Genomic DNA, 18,968 nt, shown 5'->3' on the forward strand with positions numbered 1-18,968 from the left:
CCACTGCATCCCACGCTTCACTCCACTGCACCCCACGCTTTACTCCACTGCACCCCACGCTTTACTCCACTGCATCCCACCCCACGCTTTACTCCACTGCATGCCACGCTTTACTCCACTGCATCCCACGCTTTACGCCACTGCACCCCACGCTTTACTCCACTGCATCCCACGCTTTACGCCACTGCACCCCACGCTTTACGCCACTGCATCCCACGCTTCACTCCACTGCACCCCACGCTTTACGCCACTGCACCCCACGCTTTACTCCACTGCATCCCACCCCACGCTTTACGCCACTGCATCCCACGCTTTACTCCACTGCATGCCACGCTTTACTCCACTGCATCCCACGCTTTACGCCACTGCACCCCACGCTTTACTCCACTGCATCCCACCCCACGCTTTACGCCACTGCATCCCACGCTTTACGCCACTGCATGCCACGCTTTACTCCACTGCATCCCACGCTTTACGCCACTGCACCCCACGCTTTACGTCACTGCACCCCACGCTTTACTCCACTGCATCCCACGCTTTACTCCACTGCATCACACGCTTTACGCCACTGCATGCCACGCTTTACGCCACTGCACGCCACGCTTTACGCCACTGCACCCCACGCTTTACGCCACTGCACCCCACGCTTTACTCCACTGCATCCCACGCTTTACTCCACTGCATCACACGCTTTACGCCACTGCACCCCACGCTTTACGCCACTGCACCCCACGCTTTACGCCACTGCACCCCACGCTTTACTCCACTGCATGCCACGCTTTACTCCACTGCATCCCACGCTTTACGCCACTGCACCCCACGCTTTACTCCACTGCATGCCACGCTTTACTCCACTGCATCCCACGCTTTACGCCACTGCACCCCACGCTTTACTCCACTGCATCCCACGCTTTACTCCACTGCATCACACGCTTTACGCCACTGCACCCGACGCTTTACGCCACTGCATCCCACGCTTTACTCCACTGCACGCCACGCTTTACGCCACTGCACCCCACGCTTTACGCCACTGCACCGCACGCTTTACTCCACTGCACCGCACGCTTTACTCCACTGCACCCCACGCTTTACGCCACTGCACCCCACGCTTTACGCCACTGCACCCCACGCTTTACTCCACTGCACCCCACGCTTTACACCACTGCATCCCACCCCACGCTTTACTCCACTGCATCCCACCCCACGCTTTACGCCACTGCACCCCACGCTTTACGCCACTGCACCCCACGCTTTACGCCACTGCACCCCACGCTTTACGCCCTGCACCCCACGCTTTACGCCACTGCACCCCACGCTTTACGCCACTGCACCCCACGCTTTACGCCACTGCACCCCACCCCACGCTTTACTCCACTGCACCCCACGCTTTACTCCACTGCATCCCACCCCACGCTTTACGCCACTGCACCCCACGCTTTACGCCACTGCACCCCACGCTTTACGCCACTGCACCCCACGCTTTACGCCCTGCACCCCACGCTTTACGCCACTGCACCCCACGCTTTACGCCACTGCACCCCACGCTTTACGCCACTGCACCCCACGCTTTACGCCACTGCACCCCACGCTTTACGCCACTGCACCCCACGCTTTACGCCACTGCACCCCACGCTTTACGCCACTGCACCCCACGCTTTACGCCACTGCACCCCACGCTTTACGCCACTGCACCCCACGCTTTCCGCCACTGCACCCCACGCTTTACGCCACTGCACCCCACGCTTTACGCCACTGCATCCCACGCTTTACGCCACTGCACCCCACGCTTTACGCCACCGCACCCCACGCTTTACGCCACCGCACCCCAGGTTTTACTCCACCGCACCCCAGGTTTTACTCCACCGCACCCCAGGTTTTACTCCACCGCACCCCACGCTTTACTCCACTGCACCCCAGGTTTTACTCAACCGCACCCCACGCTTTACTCAACCGCACCACACGCTTTACGCCACTGGGTCCTATGCTTTACTCCACCCCAGGTTTTACTCCACTGCACCCCAGGTTTTACTCCACCGCATCCCACGCTCTACACCACTGCGTCCTACGCTCTACACCACCTTACCCCACGCTTTGCCCCACTTACCCCACGCTTGAGTTCACTGAGCTCCTGAGAGCGATCCATTCTTTCACTAATGTTTGTAGAAGCGTCTGCATGCCTAGTGTTTGATTTATACAACTGTGGTCATGGAAGTGATTGGAACACCTGAGTTTAATGATTTGAAGGGTTGTCCCAATACTTTTGGCAATATAGTGTATATTCTAGCTGACCATCGAGTTTATGGTCACTGAATGGCTTTTCTTAGGTAAATGTGGTGTTACGTGACATTGTTCTCAAGTTGTTTTATTGACGTCTTTCCGTGGTTGAAACACTGATTGAGCGATTGCATGAGACATGATTGATTTCAGTAAGTTGTTCCTTCATGTTTATTTGCTGCTGTAACTAGTAGTATAGAGGAAGAGATGATCGGTTCAACAGCGATCCTTCAGCACACATTAAAGGGATTATAAGATTATACGTTGAGTTGGTGAAATCTTGGAGCATGTGTGCAGTGTTGTGGTAGTGTCCCGACAGGCTGGAGTTGGCGTACCTCCAGAGAGCATCAGCACTCTCCTCACAGCTCTTCTCCTTCAGCGTCAGTCGGACGCGGCTGCAGAGCGCCAGCAGCAGCTCCTTGTGAAACTTGCGCGACGCCTGCTCGTTCGATGCCACGCTTGGCCGGTAGAGATACTCCTGAAACACAGAAGAGTGGTGATGTAAATCTGCGTATCATCCGGGTAGCAGTGATACCCAAGACCATATTTCCTGATGATCTGCCCAAGTGGAAGCATGTAAATGTTAAATAAAATTGGACCCAACACTGAACCCTGAGGTTAAGAGTCAGCTTGTCTAACATAAGAGGAGATGAGACGATCACTGACCTGAAGGGTGCTGACCAGAAGCTCGTACCACTCCAGACGGTCCCTCAGAAGGCCGGTCTTCTCCACCTCCAGACAGTGCTTCACCGCCTCGTCGTGCCGGCCGTCTGCACTGTACAGACGCACCAGCCGGTCATTGATGTAAGAGTCATCGGGCCGCAGCTTGAGCTCAGACTGAAGCAGCTCGTACAGCTGGATGGAGCCGTTCTGTCCTCGTGTGCTCAGAAGCTTCTCCTGCATCAGAGAGAGAGAGGGTGAACTCAGAGGACAGATGGGATGGGATGTGGATGGGATCGGAAGTGCGCACTGACCCTCAGGTTGAAGACGTTGGGATGTCCCGGCAGCAGCTTGGCAGCTTTCTCCACCCAGTACTCGGCCCGGTTGTCAGGCTCCGGTTTCCCGCACAGCAGCTCCGCCAGCTTCAGAACCAGGTCTGACTGAGCCGGATTCAGATCCACTGAACGCTGGAGTTCAGAAACAAACATCAGCATTACATGCTTAAACTTTAAAAGTGCATTAGAAGTTCAACAATGCAATGTCCTTGGAAACCAAGGGCAGAATAATTCTGATGTGCTTCACACGGACTAACTGTGTTATAACTGAATGTGAGGAGAGACGATCTGATACCCTTGAGATAAACCAACAGGGGTTATGATCAACAAACTTCCATTTCTGTAAAACAAGTCTCATCGCTTTTGGTTCAGGTGTTTATATGTGCTTAAAGAGCACCTATTATGCCCATTTTTAATAGATGTAAAATAAGTCTCTAATGTCCCCAGAGTGTGTATGTGAAGTTTTAGCTCAAAATACCCCATGGATTATTTTTTACAACACGTTAAAATCGCCACTTTTTGGGGGTGAGCAAAAATGTGCCATTTTTTTGTGCGTCCCTTTAAATGCAAATGAGCTCTTGCTCCCCGCCCCCTTTGTAGAAGAGGGCGGAGCTTCAAGAGCTTGTGCTCCGGTGGCAACAAAACAGGACAATGTCACGCATTGAAACGGTCAACAGTCTTCAGTTCGACCCGGAGTCGGACAATAATGCCCACAGAGCCAGAGAATATATGCTGAATAGGGGTGTAACGATACACAAAACTGACGGTACGGTTTTCCCACGGTTTTGACGTCTCGGTTCGGTTCGGTTCGGTTTAGAAAGCTAAAATTATTTTTTTCATCAAACCGCTGTTTAAAAAAAAAAAAAAAAAAAAAAGCAGCGTCTGTCTTTAAATGAATTAAAGTACAATTAAACGTTTTGCAAGGATTAAAAAAAAATCTGCTAATGCTGTAAACTATATAGGGAGCCGCACATTACTATAACATTAAAGGTTAACAACAGAGCCTAAACTTTTAGCCTAAATTCAGATGCTATTTATTTTTTAGATATAATAATCAACACCCAACACATTGTATGAAAACATGTAAACTGAACGTAAGGCAGTTTTTGCATTAACTTGGTTTTACTCTAATTTGTTATTGAAATATAATAATTGACACAGTTGCTGTCATTTTCATGAAAGATATGTTAAACATTAAATCAATATTAAAGCAGCTGTAGGTAACTTTTGAAAAAATGTATTTGCTAAAAACTGTCATTATGTCCTGACAGTAGAATATGAATATGAAAAATCAAGCTCCTCTGGCTCCTCCTAGTGGTCCTATTGCCATTTGCAGAAATACACGCTCCCGGTCAGAAACAACCAATCAGAGCCAGGAGGAGTGTCTTAGCAGTGTCAATCACGCTCGTGTATGCGCTGATCACACCCCTCTCTTGCACAGCGCGAGCCGTCGTTCAAACTCAAGATTGCCGGCGTGCTGCAGCTGTGCTTATGACGGAGAAACAACCTAAACTGCCAATTCTCGAGTGACACCTGCTCATAAAACAAAGAGGTAAAAGGAAAAAGACTGATGACGATAAACAAGCGAAAAAGAAAGAATTACACAGAGCCCATTGACTCGGTGTCAAAACTCTAGCCGCATAACATGTAGATAAAATGTCACGCACTCCGCTAAGCAACAATTGAAACCTGCTAATTCACTGGCTTGTCATGTCGCTGAAATAATGTACTAGCACACCTCATCTAGCATTATATATCGCTAGAATAATTACTTACATGCTGTAACGTTAGTTACCGTTATATTAACGTTATCTTACTAGCTATTTATAACTTATAGAAAGAGTGCAACGTTATAAAGTTACATTAGGCTATTGGAAAATACATAATGATTTGAGGACCAAGTTTGTAGTCAAAGTATGGGCAGGCCATAGTCAATGTAAAGCATATTATTGACGTTTAGTCCCTATTAGTGAATGTGCCATATAACTTTTTATCCGCTGTCATCGGTGGGCCTGTTTACTAGCCTGCGCGTTCACGACGGGCTCCGCTGTGGAGGACGAGCTGTGGAGGGAGGGCTGTAGCGCAGCAGAGAGCAAGGGGGTGCAGGGACCTGGAAGTTGTGCTTGTTCAAATTTTCAGGCTAAGTCCACGTTTTCTCAAAACTCCCTACTGCAGCTTTAACAGGTTAAAGGGCACCTATTATGGGATTTTGAAAGTTACCTTTCATGTAGTGTGTAACAGATCTAAGTGAACGAACACAACCTGCAAAGTTTTAAATATGAAAGTTCACCGTATACAAAGTTATGGTCTCTCAAAAGTAAGAGTCGACTGAGTCGCTGATCTGAATCGATAGACGAACAATGCTTTTTCTCTATCTAGATGACGTCAACTTGACAAGTTATTTGAATAAGATACGCCCACTCATTGCGCGCGCAGACACCAGGGTAAACTTCAAAACATCATGTCGACGAGACGCTGTGTTCTGAAGAGCGAATCAAAAGCGAACTTTTTTCACTGCCCAGGGACGAGCATTTGAAGACTAAGTGGCTACAGTTCATACAACTATACCACACAAGTATAGGCCGAACCTTGTGCTGTGTTCGCGTCATTAAATGCTTTCAAGTGTGGATTCGCGAGCCGGTTGATGCTGAAGGAAGGTTCAGTACCAGTTTTATTTGGATCGGCTTCCTCCTCCGAATTACAACCTGTAAGTATTATTAATAATTGTTGCTTTTGTGTTTTGTAGCATGCTCAAGTATTTGTGTGTGTTGTAGGGGTGCAACGGTACAGATAGCCTACGGTACGGTCCGTACCTCGGTTTTTGGGCCACGGTCTCGGTTCGGTTTCGGTACATGTTTTGTGCAGAAAGAGACTGCTATTTCATCCCAAAAATATGTTTTATTTTTCTTATGAGCATAAACAGAATGTCACAGTAGGAAGAACATCAATGTGTATGGAACCCCAATGCACCGGTTATCTTTCTGTGTTTCTGTGAAGATGAACGACTTCGAGCCGAATCAGGCCGAACTGGTACGTCTGTACCAGCATGTTTATGATCCTTCTATACACAGAGACATTTGCATTGATGGGCGACCATAAAAGCCTCTCATTTTGTGAATAGGAACACATTTGCATTAAGCACCCAGTTTGCACTTGTCTAAAGTAATTGGTTACATGTACAAAATAAGCCTACAATAGCAGAAGTAAGCCCTGCTGATGAAATTAAGGTTTAAACACTCAGGCTTCAATTGTTTAACTAGTTTACATGCAGTGAAAGTAGGCTACAATAAACCTACTGCATTTATTACTCTTTTATGAATCAGCAATTAATAAACTACTAATAAACAGCAAACTACTTCTTCACTGCTGATTCCTGGTGGTTTAGAGGAGAATTACTCGGAGTCGCCCCCTGTCGTTTCACAGAATAGCACAACGGCGAGCGCGTCAAGTATAAACAATAGACAGTAACGCCTCGTCCGTTTGAAGAGGTGCGCGCGCAGTCAGCGGAGACTCGCGCTCGTGCGGACGCGTCGAGTATTAACAAGGCTTAAAGCAAAAACTAAAAGGATCAGCGCGAACTCAATGGAAAACTGAAGTCCCGCGGGACACGAGGGTAGATTGTCCCGTGCAGGGCTGACCGAACGGTCCGGGATTTTACCGTGTACCGTTGCATCCCTAGTGTGTTGTGTAAGTTACGCTCAGCTTCTAGGTCTCCAATGTCAATTTTTTTTTTTTTTATATGTGAAATGTCGTTGTTATAAAGAATAGAGCAATACCTTGTAGTACTGCAGTGCTTTATCAATATGTTTAAGCGTTGGGCTAACGCAAACAATAACTGACTGGGTCATCTGACCAATCACCGCAGATTAGCGTCACGCAAAGGAGGGGTTTGGAAAAATTAGTCGTTGAACGAATCATTTGGGAGTCGGTGAGCAAATCCGGTAGCCTGGTTAAAACCAGACCATTCTCAGTTGTAACTTGAGTTATGGTCTGGCAAAGCTTCATAGACAAATCATTTCCAAAGGGGCGTCACCAACGGACATAGCTCAAATGCCTCTGGGCGCAATTGGATAGACCTAAAACCAATCAGAGCGATGAAGGAGATGACGCATGCAGAGCGACGTTCGTCTGTTATAGAACAACTTGCTGACACTGATTATCTACTGGCTCTACGTTTATTTAAAATTAACAGCAAGACAACTGGAAGTGAATGTGCTTTCCATTAAATAAATCACACACAGTAAACAAAACCTTAACAAGAAAAACTTTGCAATTTAGACGCGCAAACTGGGTGCCGGTGCGTGAGACGTACGGCTCGGGCAGATTCGGCTTGAAGTCGTTCATCCTCGGATGCTGCGCCGCGCGCGCTGTTACAAAATACCCGTGCACACGGACGCGTCGAGTATAAACAAGGCTTTCCTCCGTGTCAGCGCGCGCTCCGATCGGTAAAGGGGCACAGACCTCTCCCGAATCATCTCCAGCACTCAGCCTCCGGAGCACCACTAACTCCGCCTCCGTTTCCCTCGTAAGATGATATTAGTATAAACATTCTCTATGATAAAAAATGTTTGTAAAAAATATTTTAATAACATGGTTTTGGCGGTTATCGAGTTCTAATGACGGTGTTCAACTATAACCGTCACACATAGTTCCACGGCGGCATCCATCTTTGCAAATGTACAAAATCTGCTTCACCGTCGCTGTGCTGTCGTCATCGAGTAAAGCCCGCCCCAGCGTTTCTGATTGGTGCCGCGATTTCGGCGGATTGGAAATGGACTTCAATGAGCTCTTTGCCAGACCTACTTGCAGAGCAAATCTGAATTTCCCAGGCTACAAATCCGGTAAAAATAAATGCATATTATAAGACAACAAAAGTGTTTTTTGTCATTGCATGCATGTAAAACTGTTGTTGGGGACTCCCAAAACGATATTAGGAACGTTTTAAATGCCATAATAGGTGCCCTTTAAGTAAAATGTAATAGGCTAATATAGTGCATTTATTTAGTGCAAGAGTTCATTTCTCTAGGAACCAACCAGTTGTGGACACTGAATGACTTCTGCTGAGGTAAATATAATGCTAGTGACAAGCTATGCTGTTTTATTGAGGTCTTTCCGCTGCTGAAACACTGAGCGATTACACGAGTTATGATGCCTTTCAGTAAGTTGACTATCTTTCAACATACTTCAGGTGTCCATTCATGTTTATTCTGTAACTGAGGAAGAGATGATCGCGTTTACTCGCGAATATGAAGTTTATTGTACATGATGAAGCAAGATGAACCTTTCATTTTCACTGCAGAAAATAAACAGTGTAAGTGCGCACGCATTAAAGTCTTATCCATAAACTCTCTCTCTTTCATTATCAACAACATACACAGAAACACTCGTTACAACTAACATCAGCAGGGCCGTGCACAGACATTTTGAAGGGCAGTGGCTTAAACTAAAAAAGGGGGTGCCGTACATCATTCTTTATTCTTTCAAGCAGACATATTTATTTGTATGAATTAAATCTAATTAATCCTTATTAAAGCTATTAAAGAGCAGTGAATGCTTTTCTCTTTTTATTTTGTTGTTTGATTAAGTGCACAGACGGCATTAGGTTTATTACGCACTGTCACTTTAAGACCGAGTGTGCAGATCCAATTGCACTGATGCACATCCGATATTCTCACAACTGTACGTTCTGTAAAGACATAACTGACTGCGTTTAAGTGAATACTCTCCAAAACGGACATTTAGACATAATGTTGTGTGTATTTGTCCATTCAGACGCGAAAGAGAGCTCAGTCAGTCCTTGCGCGCTGCTCTGTCTATGTGCAGGGCTGCACGCGTCAGGTTGTGTGTGTTTGTGTGTGTGTGTGTGTGTGTGTGTGTGTGCACGCACAGAAAAAAATACAGAATAAAGGCCATTGCACACTGCGTTTTTTCGTATTCGTGATTCGTTGGCTCTGAATTGTCAAAACACCATTCAAACTCCATTCAAACTGCTGGCTACGGTTCGATTAGATTTTTACCCGATTAGATTTTTTTTCCCCATTTATTCTCCCCAGTGTCGCGGAGCGGGCGCGTTACGGATACGTGGTGCAAAAGTTTTAGCTATCAAAAAGCATGTCTAATTAATTGAAATCATGAAACTTATACAATTATTAAACTTTAAAAAAATTCTATGAAATGTTTTTTTCCCCTCACATAAATTCGGTGTTGTGTTTTTTATGGTAATTAAATGAGGACATAAAACATTAATTTATTTTAATCATATGAAATTGAACAAACTTTGTCAAACTACATGCTGCACAATGAGCTTTACTGTTCAAATTAAAACATGGAAGAAAAATTGATTATTCCTTAAAGTTAGTGTTAGTATTATTACATTGAGACGTATCTAAATACTACTGTACAACAGTAATATATATCTGTCACATTAAACCAAACTTTTATTTTGGCGGGTTGTGGCACCTCTACATATGTATACTTAATTTATGTCAGTGTGTTATGTAAGAGTGGAAATTGTGTTAAGGTTATCAAGTGGTATATCTTGATTTCTAATACTATGAAGTTCTTTTGACTCCATTTTCTATAATGCTGTACTGGACTCTTGTATTGTGTCCTGTTTTTGTTTCTTCCTCTCTGGTGTTTTCTTTCATGAATGATGATTTCAGATGTATATAAGGGGTAGGAACCAGTGTGTGGTGGTGGTTGTTTCCCGGGAACTTTTCCAATTGACGCCTCTCTTAGTTACCAGGTGGATATCCTTGTTTGCAGCAAATGCCTCGCTGGCAGGATTTACTTGTGTCTTCATGGAGTGCTTCGTGACTGATTGGACTTCCTGATGTAATGCCACACAAAGGACTGGGGTAAATGGGGCTGGGACTAAAATGAGCGGTAAGAGATATCTGGTTCATCTGTTTGTGCAAAGACTATGGGAACTGCTCTAAGTTATGATAAGATGGACTTTACTCAAGTGAAGAAAGATATACATTTATTCTGGGTGTTTGTATAATACACATCTTTGTGCATCCGGAAATGACTGAATTCTCTGTCTCTTTATTGATGTCTCCTCACTAATATTGAGAGTGTTACAGGGTTGCCGTGAAGACCTTTGAGTTTGTGTGTTTGACATGGTGATAGTTTTCCTCAACCGAAGCGGATAAATGCTCTCAGAGCGGCTCTGGAGTCTGGAGCTGAAGTTCATGCATGCGTGTCCTCGTATAGGCAAAAAACAGCTCGAGCGTCACACTTCAGTAGGTGTGTGTGTGGTTTAATATTCACACAGTCTAGCTATATTGCGATTTGATTTCAAGTGTACTGAACTGCTTTTTATTTATTCATAAAAAAAAAATGGACAAAAAAAAACTTTATACAGAAAATTCAGTGTTTATGACTGGATTCCGCGCTTCCGTCCGCGTTCTCTGCATCGCCGCTAAAGTTACTGCTCATGCTTCATTTTAATTTATTTTAATATGTTTTTGTCACTCTTTCATGGGGGGGCGGGGGGCGATATGAGGGGGCGGGTAGGGGAAACACTGTTGCATAATAGGTCCCCTTTAAATATAGAGCCGTTTTACTCCAGAGTTACCAAAGTTGAGCATAACTTATGTTTATCACATACGCAGATTGATATAACAGCCGGTTATTAAAAGGTAATAAGAGCTTGAGCTGATGAACCAGAGCAGGTTTGGACTGGCAGCTCATGTACAGATGGAGTTCACTGCATTCACTCACTGTGAAGCCGCTCTGAGACGCTGGAAACACCGGATCATGAGCTGAGCGCGTGTAAATGAACACAGTGCCGCGCTTCACTCTGAAACATGCAGTAACACACTATATCACTGAATATCAACACACAGACTGCAGTGTGTCCGAGAGAAAGGAGACGCAGGAGTTACCCGTGTATCGACACTGCGGAAAACCAGCATTAGAAACCTCAGATATTTCCCAGCATTACTAGCGTTAACTCCTCAGCTGACTGCCGTGGGCACTGTTACTCACGATACTTGATACGATGTGGCTCGCATGGCGGTAAATAATACGCGATATGATCATGTAGTCAATACAGATATTTCATTAAGACATTAAAAACAAGTAGGGCTATAACATAACCCATTAAAAAACTCAGTGTGTGCTCTATTACTAATAAATTATATAAATAAATAAAAACCAAAACGGCAGCATTACAAGATGGAAATATAGTAGGGCTGGGCAAAAAAAAATCGATTAATCGTTTTTTTAAATGTGGTCGATTCAAAATCTATTCTCATCGGCCACGAATCGATCTTTCCCATGTTCAGGGCTCGCGGTGCCACGTCTTCTCTCTCGTCGAGCGCAGCAGGGGTCGATACACACTCGTGTTCAGGAGTCCGGACATGACGGAATATTCACTTGCACAATCGGGCCAGCAGCGCATCGTAACTAACGTTTATCATTTTCACGTCTTTTTAAGTTTTACCAGTTTAAACATTCAAGCAATTTTAAACTATTCAGTGCTTGCGCGCTCTCAGAGATGTTTTCACTGCGTGCACAACTGTACAGTAAAGCCTAAATCCGCCTCACAAACAGCTCGCCAGTAACAAAAGTTCTTTTCCAGGGATTATATCGCTTTAACAGTTAAAAACACGCTAAATTATGTCAAAACTCTGGTCTTGGTGAGTAACCTCGTAAAGACAGTCGGTTATGTCTTAAATAAGCATAATACGCGTGTGACAGACAGTATAATGAAACAGTAATGGATCCGTGCACTAGCTCTTAAAGTGAGCGCAGCCATATGTGTCTGTCATTCATTTTGTTGTTAAAACAACATAATATAGCATTAATTGTAAGGAATCAGAATTAATAGCCTATGTATTTAATTCAGTCAGGACTAAAAGACTATCCAGTGTTATTTTACATTGCATTACTTTATTCAGTTTCTGTAGTATTTCTGACCTACCCAAAAACTTTTCTTTTTATGTCTCTTTATTTGTGTCTCTTTTTTTTTTCAATTTAATTCAAAGATTGAAATCAAGCTTCCATGTGTTGCATAAACTCTTAACAAAAAAAATACCCCATTGTAAAAACAAACATTTGTGGGTGAGATCAATGTAATAAAAAATCGTCTAACAAATGATAACTGATATTTATTTATCTATCTATCTTAAACATAAAATAACCTGATCCTGTTTGATCAAGGCGTGCGACTTTTCTGACTTCTCCAATTTTCAGCATCAATTTAGCATCTTGCATCAAAATCCTGTCCATTCATTGTATGCATTTAGTGTATAGTGTACCTAAAATAAAAAGAGTTTTATACAGGTTTGTGGCTCTTAATTTCTTTGTATTAATTAACCACTTGTAAACTTATGTCCACTGTTCTTTTTGTTATAAATATAGGATTTGTATTACATCTATATTCATTATAGTCGAAGCGAGAATCAGGAGTTGAAATCGAGAGTCGAATTTGAACATCTGAATCGATACCCAGCCCTAAAATATAGACTAGAAAAGATATTTAAACATACATAAAAATATAAAAAGATATTGCTCTGCCCTTATGTCCATGATACTGGCTACGTTTACATGCAACCAAATAATCCGTTAGGAGCGGGACTGACGGCTCAACCGCGCTGAAAGCCTTCCTGTAATCGATCCGAGCTCGATCCCAATGAAACTTCGATCGGACTGAGGCCCTGTCCACACGGACACGGGTATTTTTATAACCGTGACTTTTTTTACGCGGTTCGGCCGTTCGTCCACACGAAAACGCACTGAAACCGAACATTTTTGAAAACCCCTGCCAGGGTGAGGATTTTCAGAAACGCCGGTTACAGTGTTGTCGTGTAGACAGTGAAACCGGGGTTTTTGCCTTGCGACGTCAGAGTGTGCGCCGTTATCCGCTGTGTTTGACATCAGATTTGCGCTTCTGATTGGCCAACGTGGCTTTAGGGTTAAGGGTTATATCGCCGCCTGCTGGCGTGGCATGCTCTTGACAGCGCTTGATTGTGTGTTTTTACGTTTTCATGTAGACGGAGACCGAGCATGTGTGGACGGGATTTTTTTTAAAAACGCTGTAGGAAAAACTCCGGTTATAAAAATACCCGTGTCCGTGTGGACATGGCCTGAAAGGGTCGGTTTATTCCTTTTCTAATCGATCGAGAGAACATGTGAACACCTGATCGGGCTGAAAACCGAAACTGAAAGACCGAAAAATATTAAGACTACTAGACTTTCTAATACATTCTAATAAAGAACCAGTGTAGGAGAATAGAAATGCACAAACACCGGGAAACTCTGTATATTCGTGAGCGCATGTCAAACAATCTATCCCGATTTGAAGCGTGAGAGATAAACGCGCTCATGTGAACGCGCTCGACCAATCGCACTGACTCCGTCAGACCGAGGCAGGTGTGCTGCTGTAAAGGGTCAGGGCTCTTTCCAGCTCTAGGATGCTTAGATGCATGATGGGTAATGTAGAAAAACAACTTCATTATCATTCAATATATTCTGGGATGAATATATTCGTAAATCCTGCTTTTTGGTCATTAAGGGAAATCCTCCGGTCTCAGTTACAGAGTGACTGGTAAATGATAATGTTATTTTCCCTCCTTTTGTATTTATTGCATTGCATACTGCATGTTCAGGGATGACCGACTGATGAGCAGACATGAGGTTTATGACGGATTTAACGTTTGATAGTTTGCGGTAAAAGTGAGTATGATTGAGATTGTCCAGTCAGTGTGTGTCTCGAGAAGAAAGAGCGAAGGCCGTAGGGAAACACGTCAGAGTAAACGAAGGAACGAACCTTGTAGCATCCCACAGCTTTGTCCGTTTCCCCGTCCCGCTCGAACAGCTGCCCGAGGAACCGGTGCGCTTTAGCATCCCTCGGCTGAGCCGTCAAATACTCCGAAACATGCCTGTGATCCAGTGGTGTGAGAGAAACATCAGTTCACAGACACACACACACATCAGTTCACAGAGAAACACACACACACATCAGTTCACAGACACACACACATCAGTTCACAGAGAAACACACACACACATCAGTTCACAGACACACACACATCAGTTCACAGAGAAACACACACACACATCAGTTCACAGACACACACACATCAGTTCACAGAGAAACACACACACACATCAGTTCACAGACACACACACATCAGTTCACAGAGAAACACACACACACATCAGTTCACAGACACACACACATCAGTTCACAGACACACACACATCAGTTCACAGACACACACACATCAGTTCACAGACACACACACATCAGTTCACAGACACACACACATCAGTTCACAGACACACACACATCAGTTCACAGACACACACATCAGTTCACAGACACACACACATCAGTTCACAGACACACACACATCAGTTCACAGACACACACACATCAGTTCACAGACACACACACATCAGTTCACAGACACACACACATCAGTTCACAGACACACACACATCAGTTCACAGACACACACACATCAGTTCACAGACACACACACATCAGTTCACAGACACACACACATCAGTTCACAGACACACACACACACACACACATCACTTCACAGAGAAACACACACAGGCATTACACAGAAGACAGAGCAGAGGAGTTAACTTACCTTTTAGCAAGCTCATATTCTTTAGCCTCAAAGTAAAGTTTGGCAAACAGAAACCCTTTCACTGAATTCTGCAAGACACAAAACAGGTTAGTGTCACAATTAAACAATATCTGTGTAATAATGTATATTCTTCAGCACTGAAAGCAGGAACTGAAGTGAGATTACAGGAGACTGAGGTCTGCATCTTTAACACTCCTGATGTTCACTGATGTGTGTTTGCTGCTCTAATGTTCTGCTCATCCGCTGAAAACAGCCTAGACTAAAAGATGGATTTCTAGGATGAATGAAGCGATATCTGTTCGGCAAAATGAGAACCGATTTTAATCGATAAATGATCATTTTTACCCAGCCCTACAGGCACTTTATCCTCACTGTTCAGAGACGAGGCCATTACAATAACACTATCAATCAGCCCATCAACATTCATCATTTCTACATTTATATGAGGCCAAACCTGTATGAGTTATGATCTTATTAAACACTTCAATATGCGGGTGTGTGGAACACAATCAACACCCGAAGATCTACCAATACCAACTCAATCATCAGGTTTATTAAATTTGTATTGTCATTTATAACCTCAAATGTTGAGTTCTGCTCAATTATAAGTGTTTACAGCGAACAAGTGGACATCTACAGTAACATTTATTAACTTAGCAGACACTTTTACCCACAGCGAGGGAGAAGATATAATAATAAACACGTGCTAGTAATGAGTTATAAACACGGTTCGGGACACGGCGAGAGAAAACGGGCAAGGATTACGGGTTTTGTTCTAGTTAAAGACTAACTTCAGCTAAAGCAGTGAAAGAGAGTTAGCTAAACATGTCAACATTAGCGCTGCACTTCTGTTGGACGGTTTGAGTGACCGCGCGCGTTCTCGGCTAACTCTGACATCACCCGGCCTGGCTCGCGCTTCTTACCTGTTTCTGAGAGGGAGAGGCGCTCTGAACTGCGGAAATATAGCGCTCCACCTCCGCTTTATTCCTCCTCATGGCTGCTGTCACAAACTCTCCTTCTCCGTCGCGGGTTTAGCTGAGTATCATTTAAACACGGTGCAGCGTCTCTGGTCAATGGCTGCTCGACACACGATCACGTAATGACGCCACTTCCTTTTCCTCTCGACGTCTTCTTCTGGGGTTTTATTGAAATGGCGCACTCGAGTCCCGCCACCCGTTGGGAAACAACACGGCAGTGTGCTTAAAAAAACTTAATAAGACTCTATCCTATATTCGCTATTCATCAAATTTGCTTCTTTTAATGAAATAATTCACCGTAAATTATTGATTGCTTTTGCCCATATGGAATTATTTTTGTGCCGATAAAAATGAACGTAACTTTGCAAGAAACTGAAGACAATATAAATTGAAACTGAAAAAAAATATCTTTGAAACTGAAAAAAATTGCGGGCACATTTTTTTTTACTTCGTTCTTAATACACAGCATGTTTTGCTAACTATTTCTCATATTTCTTTCGCTGATCTGAACTTACAAATGCGCTTCCAGAGTTTGCGTTCGCAGTTCTGACACATATCTCTCGTGGGGGCGGGGCTAGTAGCAGTGTGTTCTCATTGGCTGCTGAGTTTTTGATTGACAGCTTCGTGACCTGGAAGTGAAGACGTCAGTGTTGCGTTTACACGTGTGGATGTGAGCGTCTGTATGCGCAGGTTTCTATTTAATTTTACTGATATTAAGTTATGTTTGTTTTTGAATTTGATCTGTATTTACCTGCTGCTACTACTTTATCAACAGAAGCTTTTAGGAGCGCAAGAGATCGAGTCAGTCTATTCACTATTCAGGTGTAATTGTACATTAAAGTAGGCCTATTGTATAATACTGAAAATATTGTATAGTGTCCAATGTTTTCGGAGAATATTTGTTTATTCCTGATGATTCTTTTGCATGTTAGGCTCTGATTAGGTTGAAGTGTTACAATTTAAAAATAATACTAGCATAGTGTGTGATATATTCAGCCGTCAAGAAGAAAGTTTCACTTCAACCAGGTAATCAAGGTTGGCAACCATGGCCATCACATTACTCATCGTTAGCATATGCATTTACTCCAACATTAATAAGAGGAATTCAAACAATATGAAAATTACAATCGTGGCCTGCTGTCAAATGATACAGACCTCAAAGGGCATTTCATTACATATTTCACACAAAGAATGTTTTTTATCATGCTGATAATTTTATTTAGTTATTTAATTTAGTTAATATTATCTTGTAACATTTAAAAATTTAACAATCATCAACAGTTTCAATTGTGACTAATACAACCAGTTAAATGAAAGTGATTAAAAATATGAATTCAAATAAATGTACATTCTTTATTGTCAATACGGCACATACACAAGTATCAAAGTGAAAGTCTTGGATGCGATTATGTTGTGACAGGAAAGACCAGAATCCACAAAACATTCCCTGCATACTATACATGCAATGCACAGTATTATCATGATATACATTACTATACAAAATGCACAATTACAAATACAGAATACATATTTAAAATTCATATACATTTTAAATGATGCTATGATCCTTTGAACAGTTCCTGTTATAGTAAAAGTAGCAAAGCAGGGACTGGGTGGGTAAGGATAGTCCTTTCCCAGATGTATATGACTTTCTTTCTTCACATAAACATAAAGATTTTTAAGGAAATAATCCGTCTCTGTGAGTCCATATAATACAAGTGGATTGTAATTCATGTACGTATGACAGTTGGTCGGAAGTGATTTTTAATAGTTTTAAACGGTTTACATTATTAGTATTTTTCTAGCCTATTGTTTCCCTCCAGAAGGCATTGCTTCGTCCACTGAGGTCGCATGGACATCACGCTCACTGTGTGTGTGGTTTTTAAAGCATCTTTAGGACTCGCAGAGATGGATTACTTTCCTTAATATCTTCATTCGTGTTTATCTGTAGAAAGAAAGTAAAATGCATCTGGGACAGCATGAGGGTGAGTAAAATAAGTGAGAATTGTATTTTTGGGTGAACTATCCCATTCATATGCTGTTGGTATGCTAATCCAGGATCAGCATAGACTAATATGAATAAAGTGCAACCTCGTGTGTACTTGTGGACTGTGTTTGTTTTGATCTAGAGGAAATTAAAATATTTGCTATTTTATAACAATAAAATACATCAGGTGTCTGAAGATCAAGATCCCAGTCATTCAAAGGTGATGTGTCTGAACTAAGTCAGATGATTGTCTGGTGTGGATCTCTGGTATTATCACTCCATCCTCTGTGTCAGCAGCAGAATTGTGTTTATGGAAAAGTTGCTCAACTCCCTAGAAAATGATAAAGGAAACATATTATAATCTAACAATACAAACTGCTTTGAACTCCCACATGCAGTAACAAGTTGAAGACTTAAAATATTTATTTCAAACAAATGATATAAATGTTTTTTTAGGTATTTTACAGTACTAAATATTTACATCTGAGTCATGCACCATTTATCATCTGTAATACTGCTGTGTAACCAGTAGATGGCTGTTATAGCCCTTTATATAAACATGTGGCTGTGTATAGGCTCTACGCACAGCTGCACTACTTCAGGCAGCTCCTTTGTTTCCTGTCTGCCATTATTGGACAAACTGATTAGTTCAGGTGTGCCTGACTAATGGCCATTAGTGCAGCTGTGCATAGAGCCTATTCCCTAGTTGCTGGATGTTTTCAGTCATAATTACTTGCATGTATTAAGTTTTGAATTTGGACATATATTTATTATTAAAGAGTATTAAAGATTAAACATTTTTCTCAGAAATGTTAATTTGAAGTGAACATTTTTGCATTATTATTAGTCAAATATGGACACAGAAAAAGCATTTTGTTACTCATACTAGCTACATATAATAGCTTTATCAGTCATCTTTATCACACAAAAGTAATCAGAATAAATATTGTGACCAGGGGGTGATACTTCAAAATAATTGTGTGTTTACATATCATGAACAGAGACGTGGTCTGTGGTCTTAGTTCAAAAACTCTGCATCACAAATTAATCAGAAATGATGTATTAAGATGTATTAAGAACGAAGTAAAAAAAAAATGTGCCCGCGATTTATTCTTTTTCAGTT

The 18,968-nt window shown here is 42.8% G+C and overlaps 2 protein-coding genes across 7 annotated transcripts in view; one reads left to right on the forward strand and one right to left on the reverse strand.

The window, feature by feature from the left end:
- Window positions 1–15,969, reverse strand: part of LOC130068942 (E3 SUMO-protein ligase RanBP2-like) — a 211,692-nt gene extending 195,723 nt beyond the window's left edge. For 5 of the 6 annotated variants that reach the window (XM_056232599.1, XM_056232595.1, XM_056232598.1 and 2 more), the window contains exons 1-6: window positions 15,805–15,969; window positions 14,882–14,949; window positions 14,047–14,158; window positions 3,249–3,401; window positions 2,941–3,171; window positions 2,610–2,752 (exon numbers count right to left, since the gene is read on the reverse strand). In XM_056232599.1, coding sequence (XP_056088574.1) covers window positions 2,610–2,752; window positions 2,941–3,171; window positions 3,249–3,401; window positions 14,047–14,158; window positions 14,882–14,949; window positions 15,805–15,876 — 779 coding nt within the window. In that variant the 5' untranslated portion in view covers window positions 15,877–15,969. The remainder of the gene's footprint in view (window positions 1–2,609; window positions 2,753–2,940; window positions 3,172–3,248; window positions 3,402–14,046; window positions 14,159–14,881; window positions 14,950–15,804) is intronic. The other variant, XM_056232596.1, reaches the window with a different exon arrangement.
- Window positions 1–18,968, forward strand: part of LOC130068971 (stonustoxin subunit beta-like) — a 77,396-nt gene that overhangs the window by 26,102 nt on the left and 32,326 nt on the right. The window lies entirely within an intron of this gene.

Source organism: Rhinichthys klamathensis, unplaced genomic scaffold (genome assembly GCF_029890125.1).
Source record: "Rhinichthys klamathensis goyatoka isolate OS25496 unplaced genomic scaffold, OSU_Roscu_1.1 h1tg000350l_1, whole genome shotgun sequence".
Taxonomy (NCBI): domain Eukaryota; kingdom Metazoa; phylum Chordata; class Actinopteri; order Cypriniformes; family Leuciscidae; genus Rhinichthys; species Rhinichthys klamathensis.